General features: G+C 47.6%; 1 protein-coding gene across 1 annotated transcript in view; it reads right to left on the reverse strand.

Annotated features, from left to right (window-relative positions):
- Positions 1-834: 834 nt before the first annotated feature.
- The window catches only part of LPCAT2 (lysophosphatidylcholine acyltransferase 2), a 159,208-nt gene continuing 134,377 nt past the window's right edge, over positions 835-25,665 (reverse strand). Inside the window, exons 13-14 of the mRNA XM_069216275.1 lie at positions 24,917-25,058; positions 835-1,518 (exon numbers count right to left, since the gene is read on the reverse strand). Coding sequence (XP_069072376.1) covers positions 1,331-1,518; positions 24,917-25,058 — 330 coding nt within the window. The 3' untranslated portion in view covers positions 835-1,330. The remainder of the gene's footprint in view (positions 1,519-24,916; positions 25,059-25,665) is intronic.

The raw sequence follows: 25,665 nt of genomic DNA on the forward strand, positions 1-25,665 counted from the left end.
CATCCATATTAGCTTTCTCTAGTTTGAAAAATGGAGCAAGTCTATGATCTGGTGAGCGTGGGTAGTCGGGAGAAGTTCTTATCCATAGAGCTTGGTCAAACTACCAAATACTATAATTTTGGCCTTCCAGGGTCACGTTTAAATATGTTCACTATCCAGGAGTACCGTGAGAAACATTTATAGGTTTCGTTTTCAATAATGATGCATTTACCACCAATCTTTCCGGTGTAGGGTGGTTTGTAATGCATTGAGATGTGGGTGGGTCAGAGCTGGCCTTTATACCCTGCTGATGCTGTGGCACTGTCTAGCTCCAAATGGTGAGTTGCCTGAAAAATCATCAGGTTCAGTCTACTAGGGGAGGTTCCTTCAAGAAAAAAAACTCGCGGGAAGAAGTACAAAGATCACTTCTACAAAGATAAAAGCGAAAAGCTTATTAACTTTTTACCCGATGCGGGTATGAATAATACGGGGTTTATGTGCAATTCTAAATTCAAGGTGCACTCATCATGATGCAAATCACTGGAAGAGATCCTCTGCTGACAGGATAGTTTGTCAAGCCCACTTCTTCTTGTAACAGTGTCCACTTAGAGATGCTTAAGCACCACTAAGCTAAAATTGAAGAAAAAAAAACTATACATTTAGCTCTTTGTATGTCTCATTTTAAATTGACTTCTGATGTTATGCGGAAAGGGGTTTATATCATCCAGCAACATGACTGGGAGAGCGAACAGGCTTACACAGTGCATCAAATGATTTCAGAGAAACAATTGAGTAATTACATAATTCTGGGTCAAAGATGTAAAGAAGAAAATGAGAACTTAAATATTAACCCCGTATCACATGACTTGATTTATTTATTCCGCATTCGAATGAGTGCAACTTTAGTTTCATCAACACGTAAATATATTTGGCATGAGTATATCAAAATCAAGAAGGGCAGCATATACGTCAACATTACAAAACAGTACGAAGTATATAAAATATAAACATCCAAATATTAAACATTCGTTCGTTTTTCATACATATCTAACCGTAATTCGCTTCATTAAAAAGGTACTACATCACAATGTGCAGCTCCACAAAACAAAGTCTGCATTTGTGTTAGATGACCGAGGTGACTCAACCCATCACCCTTGTTTTTGTTATTAACCCTCAAATGCTATGGTGCAACCATAGCAAATATGCTGACGGGAAATGTGTGCAATCTTTAAAATTAACATTTCATATTTATTAATGTTGATAGCCCAGATAAAACAAACACGTTTAATGCAAATACAGTTTGATACAAAACACTTGCGTCATCAGATTGATATAAAAATGCTGTTTTGATTCAATCCTCTTTTTTATCAGAGGTTTCTACTGAGTGTTTGTCCGACTCAGGAGCGACTATATTTGTTGTGCTAGCTGGCAATGCAGATTCCTCATGTATTTTATATGAGAAGTATCTTTGATGTTCTAGGTAAGTTGTAAACAGCTTGGCATATACAGGATGCTTCAAAGCAAAATCTTTAAACTCATCTGAAAACAAGAGAGAAAATATTTATTAGTGCACACTACAAAGTTCCACCGATAATATAATTCACAGTCTAATTGAAAAAAAGGTGATCATATTCTTATGCTTAATGAACAGGGTACACTGGCAGGCAACGAAACACACAGCAATTATTGACACTGCACTTCTTTTATTTCTAGATTTTGTTCTTGGATACTAGAAGCAGGGCAACCTGCAGAAATAAGTACTGGGCCTATGCTTTAACTGACAATGGCAGACGTCAAGTCCAAACTGTATATCAAGGTCATAGCACAGAAAAGATGGGAAACCATTGGTTCTAAATATTAGCTTCTTCTCTATAGTGCAAATATGTTTTTTCCTGTGTGAACTTGAAGCCGGTTACAACATTCCCCAGGATTAAATCGCTTCTGTGAAACCAAATATGAAAACAAGAACTACAGACTGTAATAGCAATTAATTCCCCGTCACTCTTCAATAATTCCTTTTTCTTTTGATTATCAAACCTCTGCTGTCCAAGTGGGCCCGATCTGCTTTATGAAACTGTGGCTGATCAGATCATATTTCCTGTTCTCGTGCTATCTACAATCTGACTGCTTGTTAACCTATTTTCCCATAACCGATAGCAAATTTCTCTTACCACACTCTTCAATAGTACTCACGAATATAAAATCGTCTCATCACTGCTGCAAAGCCTTTGACCTCCTCATTCTGGTGCATTTTCTTCGTTTCAACTCATAATGATGCAGCTTCCTCAAAACACGTATGGTGGGTTGTTCCTTAGGTTCAATAATGGAACATACATCGGTTCAGCACAAGTGTTGTTGGTGTGATTTTATCAGCAAGGACGTCAAACTCCCCATTCACAACATGAGGCACGTTGTTATCATTGGATTTGTTGCCTGTGGCACTGGACATCCACTAAGTACTTGTGTAAAGTCTAGGCAATGTAGGAACAACATTCCTCTCAGTTACTACACACCTCCGGTCCTCAGGGCCAGCTTTGAGCGCGACAATAGTTCAAGTGTGCCTTTCCAGTACTAAGGGAATCCACTTATTCTAACTAAAATCAAGATCGATTGGAAACTCTTTCTTCTCTAGTCAGTCTTCTTTTCCACAAGACTAAAACGAATGCTGATTGATGATCATCCATCGCCTATACCCTCTTCAGTAAGGAATATGTCACGTCTTAAAAACGTTTCCTCGTTATGTTCCTTAAACATTCTCTCTGGCGAATATCCTTTAAAAAGAGTTTGGCTGATTTCTCCAACATCCTTGCTGATTTTTCCAAAGTCTTGATCTTCATTTCCACTGGTACTTAAAAATGTCCAGTTCTGAGGACTTGCTTTTGATCTAGAGCATTCTTCTTCTGTATAATATTTGTCCCTAACAAAAGGATGCGTTCTGTCACTCTGAGAAATTGGGGTGGGGTTGGTTGGGGGGGTGGGGTGAGCCCTTCTCAAACAGCAGCCATAAACTAACTTGTGCTTAATCTTCTGGTGGCTTGCAAAAAAGCAGGCAGGCTTAGCACTCAAACAGTAATAAAGTACAAGTTACTTACCTTCGGTAACTAAATATCTGGTAGAGAGATATTCTAGTTGCAGATTCCTTACCTTAGAATTTCCCCCAGGCGTCAGACTGGATCCGGAGATTTTCCTTCGAGCAATACCCTTGCGCGTCGGTAGGTGGCATCGGTCGACTCCACGTGCGTCATTGGCGTCATAGTCGCAGTGATGACGTCGGGAGCAGTATATAGACTCTGACTTTCCACGCCAAAGCGCAGAGCCGCTAAGAGCACTGAGATTGGTGCGCCAGAGCTAAGGACCTGAAAGGGGAATCCCTGTCCCTAGAAATCCGTTTGCAAGCGGGGAGGATGGGTGGGCGGTAAGGAATCTGCAAATAGAATATGTCTCTACCAGATATTTTGCTACCAAAGGTAAGTAACTTGTACATCTAAAAGAGACTTCTAGTTGCAGATTCCTTACCTTAGAATAGTTACCCAAGCAATGCCATTCTCGGTGTTGGGCTGCGAACCAAGATCATACTAGGAAGTCCTGCAGGACCGAACGACCAAAGTAGCCGTCCCGACAGACCTTACTGTCCAGACAGTAGTGTTTAGCAAACGTGTGCAGGGACGCCCACATAGCTGCCTGGCAGATATCCAGGACAGGAACTCCGCGTGCTAAGGCAGTGGAAGCAGCAGTTGCTCTGGTGGAATGAGCACGCAAGCCCTCAGGAGGTTGCTTCTTGGCCAAAGCATAGCACATTTTGATGTAAAGAAGCACCTATCGAGAGATGGTACGCTTTTGCACCGCCTTCCTTTTTTTCCACACCCTCATACCCAAAGAGTTGATCGTCCACCTGGAAATCTTTAGTACGATTGAGGTAGAACGCCAATGCTCTTTTTGGGTCCAGAAGGTGGAGTCTCTCCTCCTCATGGGAAGGGTGTGGGGTGCGTAGAAAGTAGACAGAGTGATGGACTGGCCTACATGAAAAGGTGTAACCACCTTAGGAAGGAAGGAAGCCTTAGTGTGCACAGGGTGAACAGACAAGTATGGAGGTTTTGAGGAAAGGGCCTGAAGCTCACTCACCCTGCGAGCAAAGGTGATAGCAACAAGAGAGAGTTTTGAAGGTGAGGAGCCGCAAGGGACAATTATGCATTGGTTTAAAGGGAGTACACATCAAATAAGTAAGGACAAGATTTAGGTTCCACTGAGGCATGCTAAATGGTGTGGGAGGAAATAAATGGGTGAGGCCTTTTAGGAATCTACTCACAATAGGAGATTTAAAAAGTGAGGGCTGATCAGGTAACCTAAGGAAGGCCGAAATAGCAGATAAATACCCTTTAAGGGTGCCCAAAGCAGAGCCCTGCTGGGCCAAAGAAAGAATGAACAGAAGAACCTCGGATAGAGGAGCAGAAAGGGGAGCAACAGATTTGTTGATACACCATGCCACAAATTTATTCCAACGACAGGCGTATAAAGTTTTGGTTGAGGGACACCTGGCTGCCAAGATAACATCACAGACTTCGGGTGGAAGATCAAAAGTCATCAACTGTCGCCGCTCAATCTCCACGCATGAAGGCGGAGGTTGGACAGGTTCGGGTGAAGAACTGTCCCCTGTTGCTGCGACAGAAGATCTGCCCAAAGAGGCAGTCATAGTGGAGGATCGATGGACATGCTCAATAGCGCTGGATACCATACTCTCCGTGCTCAGTCCGGAGCCACCAAGATGACTTGGGCCCGGTCGTTCCTGATCTTCTTGAGAACGCTGGGCAGAAGAGGTATAGGCGGAAAGGAGGCCGGAGTTCCACTTGAGACGAAAAGCATCTCCGAGCTAGTGCCGCCTTGGAAACTCCAACACGCAAAACAGCTGACATTGCGCGTTCTCTGCAGAGGCGAACAGATCTAACCAAGGCTCTCCCCACTGCTGAAAGAAACCTTGCGGCACCTCCGGAAGGAGACGCCATTCGTGATCGGCTGTGCATTGACGGCTGAGTTTGTCCGCTCTGACGTTGAGGGAACCTGCCAGATGTTGAACCATCAGGGTAATGCCCTGATGTTCCAGCCATGTCCAGAGGCGTAGTGCCTCCTGACAAAGGGTCAAGGACCCTACTCCGCCCTGTTTGTTGCAGTACCACATGGCGGTAGTATGGTCTGTGAACACCTGCACCACTTTCCCTTTGAGAGAGGGAAGGAATGCTTTCAACGCAAGCCTGATCGCCTGGCGCTCCAGAAGACTGATATGGAGCCCAGACTCCGCCAGAGACCAGAGTCCTCTGATCTCCCCCTCTCCCATGTGGCCGCCCCAACCCAGAAGTGACGCATCTGTCACTATGGAGAGATCTGGTTGGGGAAGGGAGAGGGATCTGCAGTGGACCCAATGCGGATTCAAAAGCCACCACTGCAGGTCTTTTGCAGTTCCCTCTTAGATCTGGACCATGTTGGAGAGATTCCACTGATGCTGCGCCACTGGAACTTCAGGTCCCACTGCAGAGCCCGCATATGCCATCTGGCATAGGTTACTAGCAGGATGCAGAAGGCCATGAAGTCCAGCAGCCTCACAGTCAGTCTCACCGAAACCCAAGACTGAGGCCGAAAGATCGGAATCATAGCCTGAATGGCTTGGACTCCCCTTTCGGGAGGATAAGCCCAAAACTGCACTGTGTCCAGAACAGCTCTGATGAAAGGGAGCGTCTGAGAGGGAGTCAGGTGTGACTTTGGCATGTTGATAGTGAACCCCAGCATGTGCAGGAGGTTCGCCGTAGTCTGAAGGTGGGGGACGACTTTCTAGGGTGAGTCCGCCTTCAACAGCCAGTTATCGAGGTAGGGGAAGACTAAAACCCCTAACCTGAGCAGATGCCATCACTTTCGTGAACACCCGAGGGTCGCTGGTAAGGCTGAAGGGGAGCATGGTAAACTGAAAGTGCTTGTGACTTACCACGAATCGTAGGTAACGTCTGTGGGCAGGCAGGATGGGGATGTGGAAATAAGCGTCCTTCAAGTCCAACGCTACCATCCAGTCTTCTGGGTCTAAGGCAGACAGAACCTGAGCCAGGGTGAGCATTTTGAATTTCTACTTCTTGAGGAAGTACTTTAGGTCACGAACGTCTAGGATAGGACCTAAGTCCTTGTCCTTTTTTGGTATCAGAAAGTAGCGGGAATAACAACCACGACCTACTTCTGGCACAAGGACCTTTTCTATAGCTCCCTTGGCCAAGAGAGCTGTGACTTCCTGGCGGAAAAGCGCCAAATGATCCTCTGGAAGGTAACTGAAGGGTAGAGGCATGGTTGGTGGAGCAGATTCGAAAGGGAGGGAGTAGCCCTTTCGAATTATCTGCAAAACCCACCTGTCCGTGGTGATGTATTCCCAGTGGGGCAGGTGATGGCGAATCCTGCCACCAACTGGACGGGAGTGAGGGGACGTACTAGGAGGGTTTGGAGGCTGAAGCAGGGGCAGAGCTGGACTGGGCAGACCTCTGGTTCCCTGTCCCACGGCCACATGGGATTCTGCGTCCCCTGCCACGCAGAGGCTGGACAGCATGGGTGGCACGGTGGCTGGGTGGAGGACGTGACAGGGAGCCCCTTCCATGGCCACGAAAGAGGCAAAAAGCAGACTGTGGGGGGCGAGGGGCAGAGGAAAGACCAAGGGACCGAGCTGTAGCCCGGGAATCCTTGAATCTCTCCAAGGTCCGCTTTATCTCCAAAGAGATGGGAGTCATCAAAGGGCATAACGATGATTGACTGCTGGACATCCCCAGAATAACCAGAAGTACGCAGCCAGGTGTGGCGTCGTAGGGCCACCATCATAGCAACCGATCTGCCCAGAGAGTTGGTCGTGTCCAGCCCACAAGAAATAGTGAACTTGGCCGCATCTCTCCCATCTTTCACAGCTTGGGAGACATTAGCACAGGTCTCCTCCAGTATCTGCGGCAGGACTTGTGGATCCGTATCTCACAAAGAGTGGGAATAGAGGCCCAAAAGGCATGCGTTGTTCACAGACCGCAGCGTGAGACTGAAGAAAGAAAATAACTTCTTGCCAAACTGTTCCAGCCTTTTGGATTCCCTGTCCAGGGGTGCGGAAGGGAATGCGTCTGAAGAAGAGGAAGTCTGGATAACAAGACTCTCTGGCATGGGACAGGAATTTAGGGTTGTTCGGAGCGGGCAGATGGCGGCATGCGACAGTCCTATTCAGAGCGGCCAGTGTTGGGTTTGGACCAGATACCCAAAAGGACCTCGGTGAGGGCTTCATTAAATGGCAAAAGGGGTTCTGAAGTAGAAGCCCCAGGCTGAAGCACCTCCGTCAGGAGATTAGACCTAACCTCAACAGTAGGAAGCTCAAGACCAAGGACCTCAGCTGCTCTACTGACCACCATACCATAAGTCGCTCCCTAAGCCATAGCAACAGTAGGAGGAGACATCATGCCATCATCAGGAGAAGTACCCAGACCACTGGCGTCACCCAGTTCCTGAGCCCAGTCCAAACATGGGTCATCCTGGTATTCATAAGGGTCCAGGGACCCTTGCAATTCCTCCCCATATCCATAGCCATAAGAAAAAGGGTCTGAATTCGACCTGGGGGGTATAGGCCCCATCGATGTCAAAGGCAGCGTTGGCCGACGCCGCTCCGACTCCCCGGGGATAAGAATCGGGTCGACGTCGATAGTGGGCACTACCGACTTCGGGAGCGTCAACAATCGACCCGGCACCAGGGAAGGTCTCAAGGGTGCGACCGGAGCCGGAGCAGATCCGTGTGCTGATCGGGAGGTGACCTCAGTGGCTGGAGCCGAAGCCCCCGGCGCGGAACCCGAAGGCCCCTCATCCAAACCTCTTGGGCCCGAAGGCACCGTTTCGGGGTCGGACTGCCCAAAGATGAGGGGCATGGCCTCATAAACCTCTTTAAGCTGGGGGGGGGGGTCGCTCTGGCTGTGGGAAACTCGGGGAAGCGTGGAGCCGACCCAGACACAGGCTCCGAGGATGGAGGCCTTGTGCATGGACGCTCCTTCCACGTCACGTCAGTTGAGCGACGGGGTGAAGTCAGAGAGTGATGGCATCTCTTTGACTTCTTCTTCCTCTTACCTTGACCAGAGGATTTGGAAGAAGACGAGCGGTGATGGCTCCGCAACTGGTCTCGAGACCTTCCTCTCGATCGAGACCGGGACTTACGTGGAGTCAAGTGCCGGGCAGCCATGAGTTTTAGGGACCGCTCCCTCAAAGCCTTAGGGTGCATGGCCCGGCACTGGGAGCACAACTTCGGGTCGTGGTCGCGCTCGAGATACCACAGACAAATCTGATGAGGATCCGTCACCGACATCGTACGATGACAGTCCTCGCACGGCTTGAAACCGGTCTTTGGGGACATCCTCGACGCACCAAATTTCTCACAAAAACTCAACAAAACGGTCAAAGTCAGTCAAAAAGAGAACAGGGTAGCTCTTCCACGGATCCGCACGTGGCACAGAAAGAAAAGAACTGACGTCATTGCGTGAAGGCAGCATCTATATACTACTCCTGACAGCATCACGGCGACTACGACGCCAACAACACCCACGGAGTTGACCAACGCCACCTCCCGATGCACAAGGGTATTGCTCGAAGAAAAATCTCCAGATCCAGTCTGACACCTGGGGGATATTCTAAGGTAAGGAATCTGCAACTAGAAGTCTCTATCAGATGTAAAAACACAATACAAGGAAAATCCCACACGAGTTTAGAAGAACAGAGTAAAATGCTTTGTGTTTTTAGGCAGTATACTTACTTTAAATCTTTGAAATGGCATACCTCTGGTTCTACTGATTAGATTTCTGATGTTTTGGTGTAAAATAAATAATTACATTTTACTCTGTTCTTCTAAACCTCTAACAGCTTGCTGTACCTCTGGCTTGAAGCCAGAGCTTTCTGAGCCAAGCTTGCCTTCTGAGCAGAACACTGATATTCACCCCCTGTGAGGCTGTGTACGCTGCATCTAATGTGCAGCGGACTGAATTGTTAGCAATTGTTTGACCTTCAGAAACAATTTGCTATGCACATCTACGGTGCTCATCTGGGAGTTACTCCATCTCATCCCAGTGATCCCGGTCTTAGCATGAAAGTAAGGCCTGCGAATTGGCGGTACGCCAATGATGGCTTACTTGTACAGCTACCCTTTTGCCTGCTGCATAAAGTTTCTTACTTTCTGTGTCCGGTGGGGGAGAGTTCACAGTAGCCTGACTGTTAGTCCTCTTTCTGGTGGTGGCAGCCACAATGGATCCTGGTGGAACCTAAGACCGAATGAAATGTGGATCAGAGGGGGATGGTTTATATTTCTTGTCCACCGCACGTGTAATTATTCTTGAGCGGATAGGCGCCTTGAAGATATCTTCGGCATGGCAAAGCATCCCTGGCAGCATAGTGAGGAACTGGATGTCCCGTGTGTTGATGTGAGGGTGTTAACGAGGAAATCCTGCTCTATAGGATCCCTGTGGAGCTGGACGTTGTGGTAGGCAGCGGCTCTGGCAATGATCTGCTGATAGCTGGTGGTATCCCCTGGAGTAGAGGGGCGTGCAGGGTAAAGATCTAGGTCAGTAAAGATAAGAGGATCCAGATCATAAGAGTACCAGGGGTCTGGGCCCAGTGGTATATCTCTTAAGTTCTCCCTAGTATAAAGAGGTGAAGCCTGTGGAGAAAGGTCTCCTGCAGTAGGAGAGGTAGGAGAATGAGGAGAAGAGGGAGGCAGAGGGGAGACAGGAAGTGTGGGTGGTGAAGATGGTGGTGGAGAAGGGGGAGGTGTGGCTGCAAGGGTGGCAGCTTTGTCCTTGTGAGTCTTTTTAGGAGGAGGTGAGGTGTCTAGGTCCTCCTGAAAAGTGAGTCTCCTCTTCAAAGTTGTGGATGGAGAACCCACAATCAGTCCTGTGCCGCTTTTTATATGAAGCTAGCACTGCTTAGGATAATGATTTCAAGGATGGGTTCAATGGGAGATGTAGTGCTGGAGGACTGAGTAATCTCCATCTGCTCCGAAGAAGCAGTCATGTAGCTTTTCAGTACCGAAGCTTTGGGGTGATGGACCTTTTTCAGTGCCGAAGCAGTGGATGTGCTGCTTCCATCTGATGCTGAAGTAGTTGGTGCCGAAGTTGTTGGTGCTGGAGGTTTGCCTGTAGTCTTCCGGCCCGAAGTAAAGGAGGTCGAGATGGAAGATGCAGCCAAAGGTTTGCCAGCTTTCGGAGCCAAGCGGGAAGGCAGGGCGGCCAAAGCAATCTTCAGTGATCGACCATGGCCCAAGAGCAGTGGTGCTCCGGTGACCTCTATTGGGGCTTTTTTGAGAATCTTTGTGGAGGGAGTAGGGGCAATGGAATCCACGTGCTGTGCCAGGGTTATGTCTTGGTTCTTGTTATCGAACTGAAGATCAGAGTCTGAGTCCTGAATACCTTACTTATGTCAACTATTTGGATGTTTCCTGTTTTGAATGATAGTAGCAGACAAATCTTTTCCGTTTTGTGCATTGCAAACTCTAGTGGTAGGTCTACAGGCTTCTTTTAGAATGGTCATACATTCTGGTGGCAAGTTAAGGTAACCAAACTCTAGGATCTCAGGAACCAGATCGCCAAGTTCAGAACCATAGGATCTGGGTGCCTGATTTCTCCATTGTTCAGAGTGAGAAGGTCTGACCTGTTGGGGAGCTTCTTGTGGGGAACTACAGAGAGGTCTAGTAGCGTTGTGAACCAGGGATTGTGAGCAAAGGTGGGAGCTACCAGGATTTTCGTGAGAGATATTTGTTAGAACTTCCAAACAAGAAATGGAAGAAGAGGGAGAGGAGGAAAAGCATAGGCAAATATCCCTGACCAACTCATCCACAGTGCGTTGCCCTTGGATAGTGGGTGTGGGAACCTTGAGGCGAAGTTTGGGCATTTTGCATTTTCTGCAGTTGCAAAAAGGTCTAATTTGTGGAGAATGGGCTCCGCTGGTGTTTCGGTGGGCTTTTTCAGGCTTGACACCAAAGCTTTTGGATCCGAGCCATGCTTCTGGTTTGGTGCCAAAGTCCCACTCGGCGTTGAAGCGGTGGATGTCAACAGTCGGCTCAACACTGATGGGCGGGAAGGTGCCAAGGTTGTTGGTGCCTTAGGCCTTGGCTGTTCTTTCGGCACCGAGCCAGAGGACAAGGCATTCAAAGCAGTCTCTCGGTGTCAACCATGGCCAAGAGGCAGTCGAAGGGTTCTTGTTCAAGAGGTGTTTTTTTTTTTTAAATGTTTTAACACAGGGTTGAGTGACGGTGGGTACAGTACTGTTTGAGACTCCAGTGCGACATCAGTTATCTTGAATCGAGTTTGGGTTCCTGATTCAGAACTGCCCTCAACAGAGAAATCCTCTTCTTCTGCTACCGGAGCTTCAGGAGGGGTTTTTTATCCTTCGCCAACGTCTTCATGGCCAAAGAGGTCGGAAGTGTCCTCAGTGCTCCTCTGCTGCATATCGAGCCTGCATCCCTGACTGTCTCCAAGTGCTCTCTTCAAACATAAAGCGCAACACGCCTCGCAGTGTGCCTCCCTGTGTTCCGGTGACAAACACAGGTTACAGACCAAAGGGGAGTCGGTCTCTGGATATTTGCTGTGGCAATGAGGGCATAAATAGAAAGGCATCTGTTCCATTATCAGCACAGCATTCTACGGAGGACCTGCTGGAGACTGAGTTCGAAGGCCCCAAAGGCAAGGCCCTGTAGGGGCTGCAGTGGAAGTGCGTTGACCTGATGAGCGACTGAATCTCAATATGCAGAAGGCGTGATCGAAAACAATACAGGTGAGGGTTAAAGTGTATTAGGAACTAAAGAGAGATCTGTAACAGTCTTGAACTGGGGAGCAAGCACTCGTGTCCGAACCGGACGGCGGAAAGAAAAGAAATCCTACAATGGAGTTGATATCTATGTGCAGTATCACCAAAAAGGAGGAGTCACTCTACCTCGTGACCAAAAAGACTTCTTTGAAGAAAAACAACCTGCACAGATCTGAATCCAACACTAGGTGGAAGGAGTATGCAAAGCATGTGTATTCACAGCCACACATGTCTCAATCATACTGTTTTTATAAAGTTTTAAAAACAATAATTTATATTTATTTACATTTTTAACTACTTTAAATATCCTAACTTAACACTATTTCCTATGGGGTTTTATTTAACCCCTTAGCTGATGGGCCACCCCCCCCATCCACCTCTCCCCCCCATGCTGAGGCCTTTTTTTTGGCTACTTGGGGTAGTTCACGTTTAGGCCTTCATAACTTTCTGTCACACATAAGCTATCCAGGCCAAATTTGCGTCCTTTTTTTCCAACATCCTAGGGATTCTAAAGGTACCCAGCGTATGTGGGTTCCCCTGGAGGAGCCCAAGAGATTAGCTAAAATACAGCTACAATTTTGTTTTGTTTTTCAGAAAATTTTGAAAAAAGGGCTGCAGAAGAGAGCATGTGTTTTTTCCCCTGAAAATGGCATCAACAAAGGGTTTGGGATGCTAAAAATCACAGTTTTCCCTGCTTTCAGGAACAGGCAGACTTGAATCAGAAAACTAAATTTTTTAACAAATTTTTGGCATTTTACTGGGACATACCCCATTTTTACTATTTTGTGTTCTTTTAGCCTCCTTCATGGCAGAAATGGGTGTGAAAGCAATGCTGAATCCCAGACAGCTAAACATTTCTGACAAGTAGGCAACATTCTGAATTCAACAAGGGGGCATTTGTGTAGATCCTACAAGGTTTTGTTTACAGAAAATAACAGCTGAAATAAAAATATTTAACTTGAGGTGAAAAAAACAGCCATTTTTCTCCACGTTTTACTCTGTAACTTTTTCCTGCAATGTCACTTTTTCAAAAGTAATATACTGTTACATCTCATGGACTCTTCTGGTTGCGGGGATATATAGGGCTTGTAGGTTCATCAAGAACCCTAGGTACTCAGAGCCAATAAAGGAGCTGCACCTTGCCATGGGTTTTCATTGTATACCGGGTGTACAGCAATTCATTTGGTGAAATATAAAGAGTGAAAAATAGGTATCAAGGAAACCTCTGTATTTCCAAAATGGGCACAAGATAAGGTGTTGAGAAGCAGCAGTTATATGCACATCTCTGAATTCCAGGGTGCCCATACAAGCATGTGAACTGCAGGGCATTTCTCAAATAGACTTCTTTTTTACACACTCTCTTACATTTGGAAGGAAAAAATGTAGAGAAAGACAAGGGGCAATAACACTTGTTCTGCTATTCTGTTTTTCCCCAAGTCTCTCGATAAAAATGGTACCTCACTTGTGTGGGTAGGCCCAATGCCCGCAACAGGAAACGCAACATGGACACATCACATTTTTACATTGAAATCTGATGTGTTTTTTGGAAAGTGCCTAGCTGTGGATTTTGGCCACTAGCTCAGCCGGCACCTAGGGAAACCTACCAAACCTGTGCATGTTTGGAAACTAGACACCTAGGGGAGTTCAGGATGGGGTACCTTGTGGGGCTCTCACCCGGTTCTGTTACCCAGAATCCTTTCCAAATTTGACAAAAAAATAAAAATAAAAAATAAAGAATTTCTCACATTTCGGTGATGGAAAGTTCTGAAATCTGAAAGCAGCCACAAATTTCCTTCCACCCAGTATTCCCCCAAGCCTCCCGATAAAAATGGTAGCTCACTTGTGTGGGTAGGCCTAGTGTCCACGACAGGAAACGCCCCAAAACGCAACATGGGCACATAACATTTTTCCAGTGAAAACTGACTTTTTTTTTGCAAAGTGCCTAGCTGTGTATTTTGGCCTCTAGCTTAGCCGGCACCTAGGGAAACCTAACAAACCTATATATTTTTGGAAAATAAACACCTATTGTGGGGCTCCAACCAGGTTCTGTTACCCAGAATCCTTCGCAAACCTCAAAATTTGGCAAAAAAACACTTTCCCCTCAGATTTCGGTGCTGCAAAGTTCTGGATTCTGAGAGTAGCCACAAAGTTCCTTCCACCCAGCGTTCCCCCAAGCCTCCTGATGAAAAAGGTACCTCTCACTTGTGTGGGTAGGCCTAGTGCCCGCGACAGGAAAAGCCCCAAAACACAACATGGACACATCACATTTTCCCCAAAGAAAACTAACCTGTTTTTTGCAAACTGCCTAGCTGTGGTCTTTGGCCTCTAACTCAGCCGGCACCTAGGGAAAACTAGCAAACTTATACATTTTTGAAAACTAGACATCTCGGGGAATTCAGAATGGAGTAACTTGTGGGGCTCTCACCACATTTCGGTGATGGAAAGTTCTGGAATCTGAGAGAAGCCACAAATTTCCTTCCACCCAGCATTTCCCCAAGTCTCCCAATAAAAATAGTACCTCACTGGTGTGGGTAGACCTAGTGCCCCTGATAGAAAACGCCCCAAAACGCAACATGGACACATCAAATTTTTACATTGAAAACTGATGTGTTTTTTTGCAAAGTGTCTAGCTGTGGATTTTGGTCTCTAGCTCACTCGGTACCTAGGAAAACCTAACAAACCTGTGCATTTTTTAAAACTAGACACCTAGGAGAATCCAGGATGGGGTAACTTGTGGCGCTCTCACCAGGTTCTGTTACCCAGAATCTTTTGCAACCTCAATATTTTGCAAGAAAAAGACTGTTTCCTCACATTTCGGTGTTAGAAAGTTCTGGAATCTGAACGGAGCCACAAATTTCCTTCCACCCAGCATTCCTCCTAGTCTCCTGATAAAAATGGTACCTCACTTGTGTGGGTAGGCCTTGTGCCCGCGACAGGAATAGATCACAAAATGGTCAATGCTGGTCCTTACATGAGGGCAACTTTTGACCCTGGGGTGGTCCATGCCTGACGCAGGCACTAGGTACATGCACTCAAGTGGGGTAGCGTTTTTTTTGTTTTGTTTTACAACTCTTTATTATAGAAATTCAATAGTACACATGGAAACTGTACAGGTTAAAGGACATATAAAGGTCTATCACAGTGGCTGGAACACATTCTTTCACATGAAAGTCCAGCGTGTGAAGTTAATAATTGTCCAATCCTGTGGAAAAGAAACAATGCTCAGAACGGGTAGGTGTAGGGGAGGAGAGAAAGAGGGGAAAAGAGGAAAGGGGAGGGCGTTCAAAGTCAGGAAGATGCAGTAGGGTTAAACGTTATACTGTTGTGGGCTGGGAGAAGCGTATTTCTTCGTTTGGGGCATGGCTTTCCATAGACCGACATGTCCGAGTGCTCTAGTCGGGCATGGCCTGTATTTACTTCGTATGTCCTTAAGGGCAGGAGGCATGATCATGATGTCCGATGTCCAGTAAAGGCGCTTCCCCTGGGTAGTAGTCCATGAGGAAGCCGTCCATCCTGGCTACCAGTTTTGACGCTAAGTATTGGCCGTTGGGGTAGAGCTTGGGGGGGGGGAGGGGGGGGGTGATCCGTGAGAGGTATAGTCCACAGTAGTATGTAGCAACAGGCCATGTCCTCTAACTGGTGAGGGGGGTTCCGCAATGAGGCTGGTGAAGGACCTGTGGTGAGTGGATGAGGGCGGGTGAGAAGAGAAAGTGAGGAGAGGAGGTGAGGAGAAAAGGATAGAGAAGAAAGGAGAGGGAGGGAAAGAGGGGGGAGAGGGATGTAAGGGGGATGGGGAAGTTAAGGAAAGGGAAAAGGGGGAGAGAAGGAGGAAAAGCACAGTGGCACTATCGCAAGTCAGAGGGGTAGGGTGTATGTTGAGGCTGTGACTGAAGTTCTGCAGTGCTTTGCGTGGATAAGGGGGTAGGGAAATAGATGATGAAGGAGTTATTGCGCTTGTGCTAGGAAGGGGGCCCACACCTGGGTGACTAAGGCTGCCTGATCCTGTAGGTTGTAGATAACGCATTCATAGGTGGCTATTCGAATCATAGCCGCCATCCATTCTTCCGGGGTTGGGAAGGCCGTTGACCTCCAGTGCCGGAGGATGCATATCTTAGCGGTTGCGAGCGCCGTATGTAACAGTCTTTGTTGTGGTCGTGATAGAGTGAGGAGGGGGCCCGTATCGTGTAGGAGGATGGTCGAGGGAGTGAGTGGTGATTGAAGTGGCATGGAGTCTCTAAGGATGGACCTCACTGTTTGTTTCCCATAGGGACAGGACTGAGGGACATTCACATATGATATGAAGTAGATTGCATCGATTCGCCAGGCATCACCAGCATTTCACATGTGGTAGAAATCCTGCTCTGTGCAGTTTCGGGGGAGTCCAGTACCAGTCATGCAATATCTTAAAGAGACAGAATTTCAATCGGGCTTCCCTAGTTCCCCGGACTATGGCATCTAGTATGTCCGTCCAGTCTTCCACTGAATAGCCCGTCTGTGAATGGGCCTGCCATTTAGAGTGTAACGTTTCGAGAAGAGGTTGCAAGTGAAGGTGACACGTTAGTACATCATATAGGCCTACCATTACACCTTTATGGCGACCCCATGTTTTTAAGTAAGTAACCACTGGGGAGGCCTTGAGTTCCCAAGGGGCAGCACCCATTGTTTGTAGGAGACAGTGTTTGAGCTGCAGATAGCGCCATTCTTGTGGAGATTGTATTCCACTCGTAGGTTATCAAATGGTTGGAGTGATCCCTCATTGACAACCTGAGCCAGGCATGCAATGCCCGCCTGGCTCCACTGTGGCCAATGAAGGGTAGCTCCCCCGATATGCAAGTTATTATTTCCCCATAAGGGAGCTTGAGCATGTAAGAAGGGATGTATACTGAGTAGACGGTGTGCTCTGCGCCAGGCTGCACACATTGCTGTGAGCATCCGGTTGGCTGGTTGGGACCGTGTAGGGTCCTTACAGTATGGGCCGTTTAGACTGCCAGAATGGGAAAGTAGGAGTTTCTCCATAGCTACCCATTGTGGTTGTTCCGGAGTCCCGGGTAACATGTATGCCAATTGTAATAAATGGAGAGCCAGAGAGTAATGCTCGATGGAAGGAGTACCGAGCCCCCGCAAGATCGACATGCCACTAACTTCACCTGCGTCAGTCGTGGGCGTATGAAGCCCCATACGAAGGCTCTCAGCGCTGCATCTATTTGTCTGAGGGTCGAAAGCGGGACTTCGAGGGGGATCATGCCTTCAACGTAGGTAAAACATGGGAGTGTGACCATTCTCACTACCTGTACCCTGCCCCACATGGAGAGGCCAAATTGTGACCATTTTGCAAAGTCTAATTTCATGCACGCTATAAAGGGGTCCAGGTTATCTGGCATCATACGTTCTAAACCCTGGTTAACAAATAATCCCAGATCTTGAGGCGGGTCGGGGTCCACCGGAACTGAAAGCCATGCAGTGCGGCTCTTGTTGTCATGAATGAGAGGGGCAGCGCTTCACTCTTGTCCCAGTTCACCCAGTAACCGGAGTGTAATGCAAATCCACCTATGATCTGCAGTAAAGCCGGCAGGGATCTAGTCAAATCAGATATAGTGAGTAACACGTCATCCGCATATAAATATATTGTGGAGGTTTCACCCTTCAGGGGTATACCCGTGATCTGTGGGGATTGACGAATAGTAGCTTTGAGAGGCTCTATTGCCAGCAAGAACAGGAGCGGCGATAGAGGACATCCCTGCAGCATCCGTCTTTGTATTGGAAAGGGGTCTGACAGAAAGCCCCCACAATTGACCTGAGCCATGGGGTGGTCGTAGAGCAGGCAAACTTTGGCAATGAATTGGTCTCCTAATCCAAATTTTGAGAGGGTGGCGAAGAGATAGGGCCATTCTATCCGGTCAAACGCTTTCTCAGCGACTAGGGACAGGGCGAGAGCCTCCTCCGGGATGTTCCTTTCCCACCGAGTCCCTGCGTAGTTTACTGGATTCTGTGCTATCCAGATGTGTCTCCTGAATAAGAGCTATATCAGCCTGTTTGGACTGGAGGTAGGTTAGTATTTTCTTCCGTTTCACAAAATGCGTCAGGCCGTGGACATTCCAGGAGACGATCCGTAAGGGGCAGGCCGCAGTAAAAGTAAGGCTGGACATGATAGTGGAGCTAGGATAAACTGTTATGGTGGAGAGGGGGGAGGGAGGCGTCGTATAGGACAACAGGACTATCAAATTGGGTTAAGGAAGAAGAGGGGAGGGAGTGACAAGCGTTAGGCGTCCCCCTGTCGGGGAGGGAAAGTGTGGAAATAGACGGGGAGAGGGGAAGAGGCAGGGAGGGGGGAGGAGGGGTGTGGGTGGGATAGAGAGAAGAGAGAAGGAGAACGGAGAGACAAGAAACAAAGGGGTGGGGAGAGGCAGGGGATAGGCGGAGGATAGAGCGGAAGGAAGTAGAGAAAGAGAGGAGAGCTAGGTTGCTAATTAGAGGAGTATAGGACCTAAACTCCAAGCAGCCGGATCTGTGGACAGCGGGTCCGAACCTATGAGGCCCCCATGCTCAGCCATATGGGCCCCGGTCAGGAGCAGGACGCCCAGGGTCCATCTCCACAGGGGACGGAAAAGAGCAGACCTCGGGAGTAGGCGGGATCACTGAGGGGCGTAGGGGAGCCCGTCAACTGAAAGAAGGGGGGGGGAGGGGAGCTGATGTGATGAGCAATCATTGATATATTTATTGCCTAAGCAGATATGGGGGGGAAGGGGAGCAGAGAGTCGGGGGCAAGCAGGTCTGCGACAACCCCATTGATATGAAGGTATTATCCGGTCACTTTGGACGGTGATATCTCTGGTTCGTGAGTCTGCTATTGTCGCAAGAGGGTCGGAGAGGTTCCTGGTTTCCCACTGTGTCCGGTAGAGTGAGTATGCAGTGTGACGGAAGGTGTGTGGCACTATAATCACGGCGTGGGAACGAAGGGGGTTATCTGGACAACGGTCACTCCCGCTAAGGTTGGAGTGAGAGGGGAAGAGAGGAAGGGGGAGAGGGGAGGGGGGGAGGGAGGGGGCGGGAGGAGGAAGGGTAGGGCGGCAGAGCCGCAGTTGATCAGTTCTGGAAAGTGTAGAGGTGAAACAATGGCATAAAAGAAACAATAAACAATAAGAGGCAGTGCTTGTGTCTGTGCATACCTTGTCGACATGTAAAGCTCAATCAAAACCAAAACTAAATGTTAAATGCTACACATTTAAAGTATGATGTATAGTGTCAGAAACATTGTGATTATATAACATTATAACTTCAGCCCGTGGGTAGATACTCATCTGTCCGCTGATCTATTGACAAGCTCTCTGGTCTCTCGAATAGTCTCTGGGCTCTCGAAGTCCTCACACTGCGACTGTGTTTGCAGGTGAGTTCAAGTGAGTTCAAGTTCAGGGGGGGGGGGGGGGGGGGGGGGGGGGGGGAGGGCAGTGTGGGCTTCAGGGGGGGAGCAAGATTTGTCTCTGTCCGAAAGCTGTGTGTGAAGTGCCATTGCTTACAGAACCTGTCCCCTTGCGTTGTGGGTCTTTGCACATCTCTCCAGGTCTCTACCTCTGAGCCGGTGGTCGAATTAGAATCGGTCTGTCCCCTCCTGGTTGGTTGTTGGAGGCAAGGTGCTTCGGATGTCGCTGGATTGTCGCAGAGGCCGGTCTAGGGTTGCTATGTCCATAGACTGGGGTTGTAGGCTATCCAAGAAAATGTGCAGGTCTTATGGGTCATAGAAGTCCTTGGATACTTCATTCTTGGTGACCCACAGTCTTGCTGGTTTGAACAGGCCATATTTTACTTCCAATTGCCTCATTCTGGGCCTGAGTGCTAGGAACCCCTTCCGGCGTTCGTTCGTTATTCTGGAGAAATCTGCCGTTATGCGGATCTCATAGCCGTCTGTTTTGAAGGGTCCGTGCGTTCGTGCCACTGAGAGGAGTTGGCGGACCTGTTCATGTCTCAAGAGGCAGGCGATGATCGGGCGAGGTTTGGAGGTTCTGTCTTTTCTCTTTGGGTCCAGGCGATGTGCCCTCTGGAATTCCAATTGCGGGTCGAAGGCGATTTCGGTCAGTTTTGGGAGGACGGAGCGGAGGAAAGAGGAAGTGTCTGTACCTTCTGCATGTTCTGGAAATCTTAAAAGGCGAATGATGTCTCTCTGGCTTCTGTCCTCTAAGTCTGTGAGTTTACTACAAAGGAACAAGAGTTCCTGGTCTTTGTCTAAGACTTTGTGAACATGGTCCTCCATGGTCACCATTCGGTGTTCCAGTCCAGTTACTCGAGTCTGAAATCCTGCTATTTCTGGTTTCCAGTGTCAGTGAGGTTATAGCTGTATCCATACCTTTGAGTCTGCGACTGACCTGCTGTGATCTCCTGTAGTATGCGGTCCATTGTTGTTATTTGCTCAGAGTCGTTCATATCTTGGGGCTGTATGGGCGAGGACGCAGGTTTGTTAAGCTGGAGGGCCTCTGAAAAGAGTAGCTGTTGCGCCGGTTTGCCAGAGGATTTACTGGTTGTCTTCCCGCCGGGCATCGCAGGACTTCGATTTTGGCGTGGCCCTCAGGGCTGGAGGCCCAGTTTTTGGTCCCAGGCTGGTTGGAATAGTGAGAGAGGAAGAGATTCCAATGTGGGGTCTCTCTCCAAGACCACGTCTGTGCAGCCTATCTGTGTTAGTAGAGGACAGGAGTCCCCAGTGCGGGCAGTGCAACTAGGAGTACAATGGACGCCCCTTCGATGCTGGAGGCGTAGTGACCAAACAGGCAAGCCTGCGCAGTTGAATACGACAAAGTTCCGGGCGTTGGCACCCCCGTCCATCTCTCGCTCCCCCTCCGATCCGTCGCATCGGAGCGTTGGCACGGCATCCTTCAGGGCATTGAAGGAGGGAGGGCAGGGCGGAGGGTGTAACTGCGATCCTTCTTTGTTGATCGTAGCAGTAGAAATAGAATGAACAGCAGGGGCAGTTCTCCTTGACGTGGTTGTATCCCGCACAGTCTGAGGCACCTCGTGAGGCGATGTGGTAAATAAAATGAAAGGAAGGCAGGGTGTAAAATTGGGCTTACTATGCCTCTGTGGTCCGTTTGGATGATTGGTGTCAGTCCAACATTGAGGAGAAAGGGCTAGAGAACACAAGAGCTCCAAATTTATTTGATTTTGGGGGGGGCATGAAGGGCTCCACTCTCCATGGCTGCAGGACGATATCTGGGGGGGGTGGGGGAGCCATGTAAAATCACACCTGTCTTTTCGCGTCCTCCCAGTCCTGGGGCTCCAATTCACATTGGCCGGTGGGCCCTCACCCCACTGCGCCCCCTTGTGTCCCTATCCCTGGGTAATGCGTTAGGTCGTGCACCCGTCTTTCTGGGCATTAGAAAGCATCCACTTGGGGATCATGTGAAGGGAGCGCCCAAGATTTTCAGCGCCCCCACCGTTTTTTCCAAAACTGCTGCTAGAGCTCTCAGGCCAGGGGAGAGGGGGGGGAAAGGGAGGGGGCCCAGATGGGCAATGCTGGGGCCGGTATTCCGTTGCTGCGCCGCCCCTCAACCGCTCCACGTGTACTCCATGCTCGCAGTGAACTGAGGCTGGTTTTCCTCCGGGGGAGGGGGGGGGGATGGTGGTGTCTCCTCTTCTCGCCTCAACCCGACACCCCACTCACCCCGCCCAGGTCTTCAGGCGGCGTCCAGCATCAAAAGGGTCCCCCAGGCTCAGAGACGCAGGCAGAGAACACCTTTTCCTCCGTCGCCTCCCTCCCGCGCCACCAGCCTGCTTCAACAGCCACGCCCCATTGGTACTGTGGGCTGCGGCTCGTGGGTCCGCAGCAGGCCCTCTCTCCGTGTCTCTCCCCCAGCTTAGGGCCGCATGCCACGACTTCGGCTCCGCACATGACGTCTTCCATCATCCAGGGGGGGGACTCCCGGGCTGAAATGTGGAGGGTGTGTGTGACACCCGGTGCGCCCACCCATCCCCGACCGAGCCCAAAACCTCGCGGAGCTCCCAAACTAGGCGGGCATCTTTACCCGTGGCCAGACCATGACCCCAGGGTAGCGTTTTTTATCAGGACGGGTGGGGAAACACTGGGTGGTAGGAATTTTTGTGGACCCCAGCATATTCCTGTAGTTTGTGTGACAGAAATGCAAGAAAAAAAAGTTTGTATTCAACATTTCACCTTTGCAGGGTATTTCTGGGTAAGAAAACTTTGGGGAATCCACACAAGTCACACCTCTGTGAACTCCCCAGGATGTCTAGTTTCCAGAAATGTCTGGGTTTTGTAGGTTTCCCTATATGGCCACCAAGCCCAGGACCAAAAACGCAGGTGCCTGCTTACAAAAACAGGTCATTTTGTGATAGATAATTTAGATGTCTCCACAATACGATTTGGGCGGTGGAATTTGGGGCTGAACTAAATTGGGAAGCTCCCAAGAGAGCACTCTCTCTGTCTTTGCCGCCGCAAGCACCTGTTCTCTGGGTTGGGCTAACCCGCTGTTGTCCCGCTGCACAGACTGTACTTGTGAAGGCACAGCAGGAGTGTCCTCATCACCTCCCTCATAATCAATAGAAGATGAGTTATCGAATGGGACTGAAAAATCACACCCAGAGTCTGCGCCATTGTACTATCCCTCAGATGCTGTCTCAGTCCTCTGATCCTACGTCAGAGTTGTCCTCTATAACTTGAGTGAGGGCTTGAGCAGCAGTCATTCAACGAGATGCCATCTCTGCTACTGGCTAAACTGTCACTCTTAAACACTAGCCTACGTAGACAGTCACAAAATTGCTGGTGTGTGTGATACGTCCAACGGTTAGAGGTCACCTTACCTTCGCTTCTTCCCTTCTTTCAAGACACTCAAAAAAAAGACACACTATTACTTCACCTTGTCACATACCAATCGTCACAGTTGTTAGCACCTCTAGCGCCCAGGTCAACAATCATTATTGGTACTTCCACTCCAATGACCTCCTCCTCGGATTCCCTCACGACCACCCAGCAAAAGTTCCTTCATCCCTCCAAAGCCCCCCGCATATACATTTCATTTGTATTATAGCGCAGGTAATTGCTGACTTTACTAATCTAATCAGCTATTTACATAAAATACAGATTTGATCTGTGCAGTAGGCACATAGACCTTCTGCGCTACTTTATCGCATCAAAACTGCCCCTAGACAAAAGTCAGATCCTTTTGTAGAAGAAACATAATAACAAGACTTACTTGACTTTTTTATTGCAGCCTAAAAGCTACAGTTGAAACGCGTCAGTCAGTTGAAGTATGTGCATTGCTTTGAAGACGCAAGCTGCAACTGCAAGAGAACTGGTGTCGAATACATATATATATATATATATATATATATATATATCTCAGTTTTACATGTGGGTGTGGTTTTCCTGGAGGCCGATCGCAGCCCCCAGGGAAACCACACACGCGTTGACAAAAGTGATTGCTATATATATATATGTATATACACACACATACATACACACACACCTATATATAGATATATCTATATATATATATATATATATATATATATATATATATATATATATATATTTATTTTATTTTAATAGCCGTATGGTTTCATTGGGAGCCATAGAGCCCTCAGGTAAACCATACAACTATTTTTAAAAAATTACTGCCCCCACAGGGGGTCGCAAAAAAAAAAAAAATATATATATTATATATACATAACTCCGGGGGGCATGATCGCCCCCCCCCCCCCCAAGAGGTAAACCTACCTTTAAAAAAATAAATGCCCCCGGGAGTGGGACGTGGGTATAGCATGTTCTCCCAAGGGGGCCAACCCCCCGAGCAAAATCCCTGGTGTCTAGTGGGGTTTCCTGGCCCTCGATCGCAGCTGCGAAACCTGTCCAGGAAACCTGTTCAGGAAGGCCTTGTTTGAAAGGGGAAACAGATAGTGACGTCACAAAAGGGCAGGTGAGGGTGCGGGGGGAGACATGGAAGATCTTCCGTGTCTCCAGGGGGGGGTTTAATTTAAAAAAAAAAAAATAATAATAAAATCCTCCGATGCAATGCATCAGAGGTTTTTTAACCCCCTCCCTGGTGTCGGCCATTGGTCGTGACCCACACCAGTGAGGTAGTGTAGGTGTCGGCCACTGGCCGATGCCCGCACTAATGAGGTTGAAGTCCCTACCTCTATTTTCTATGTTGAATGTTAAAGTACCAGTCCTTGCCCAGGTGTTGTGCTAAACTTGCACTTTTGTATTTAGTTTCACGTTTGTAGTAAGTTACTACCAAAGTGCAGTTTGCGAATACCGACAAGTAGTAAACTTACTCAAAAGTGTAAGCTTACTCACAAATGCAGTTTGTGAATCAGGCCTGAATGTCCTTTTGATCCCATGGGAGAAAAAAATTACAAATGAGGACCAATGGTGATACTTTGCGCAAAACTTAAATGCTGAATGCTTCAGGAAAAAAAAAAAAACACAAAGAAATGAATAAAATCACAAATATAGGAGAGCCTACCTTTTTTATGATGATGGACATGCCCAGTGCTCAAAATCTGATGCACACTGCCTAAAATTGGGTACAGCTGGGATTGACAATAGTTGGCAGGGACTGGCCCTGCAACAAACCCTGCTAAGCATTGCCTAAGGCCATGAGCAAAGGCAGTTAGCTTTATAGGAGGTGGAAATAGTACAATATCTCAAAAATAAATCTCTGAAAACAAAGGGTCATTTACGGTTTCTTCTGCTCCTAATACATTAATGTGTGGTTAAGAACTGCAGATTGTCTCAAACTAAATGATAACAATGAAAACCAAATCCTCAGAAATTGGCCAGTTGTGGTTTGCTACAAAAACTTCAAGAAGCTCACAACCATGAAAGCTTAACCTCCCAAATGTACTGCTCCTGAGCTCACAATAGTTACCCAATAAACAGGATCTAACAAAACAACATCATTAAATAAAAGCAAATATCCCAAAAAATGCTACTGTACTCATGCTGACACCCTTGGAAGAGTCAATTGCAAAGTGAAATGTAAAGTAACTAGTGATTTTTTGTGATATTATCTGTCACAATAAATAGGAAATCATAAGATAATTTTCTTGTGTCGGCTTGTAGATAGTATGCTAGTCAAGATGGAAATCAAATATATATTCTCACTGTAATGAATCTTTCCAGTTTTATCGGCATCCATATCCTGAAATAATTTAGCAACATCAAGGTCTGGGACGCCTAACGATGATCGCATTATAGCAGTGAACTCATCTTCTGTAATGAAGCCATCTTCATCAGCGTCAAACAGCTACAAAGAGAAATAAATGAAATAACAATTTTAAGAGTAACACACAATGGGGGAGAACATTTATTCAGCACACCGCACAGGATGTCACATCATTAGCTACAATATAATCCCAAATGCACAGGAGGCTAAAAAACGGGCAGAGGGAATACACCGCTTCTCAAATCAAAGTATCACAACCTTCTAATAGCCTTCATTACATTAATATTTCTGATGGTTATTTTACTTTCTCTTTCCTAAGCACTGTGGTGGTATCAACTATAAACAGCAACGTTGCGCCTTTCTACTTGATGTGTGTTTGGAGATATGGAGATGATGATGATTGATATGATATAAATATATATATATATATATATATATATATATATATATATCCAAACAAACAAACAATGTCCTGTTAAAGTGTCGAGGCAGATTCTTAAGCGGTCCGGTGCGGGTCCCAGGAGCCCAAAAATCTCAATTTAAAGCAATTTCCTCAATCCAGGAAAGGAAAACCGGACACCATGGCCATGCACTCTTATTTTATTGATGCGTTTCGGCCGTAGCCTTGCTCACAATACCATTCAAATTCATTCTAATCACATATATACCTAAATCAAAAAAACATGGA

This window comes from Pleurodeles waltl, chromosome 12 (assembly GCF_031143425.1).
Source record: "Pleurodeles waltl isolate 20211129_DDA chromosome 12, aPleWal1.hap1.20221129, whole genome shotgun sequence".
In the NCBI taxonomy this organism is placed as follows: Eukaryota; Metazoa; Chordata; class Amphibia; order Caudata; family Salamandridae; genus Pleurodeles; species Pleurodeles waltl.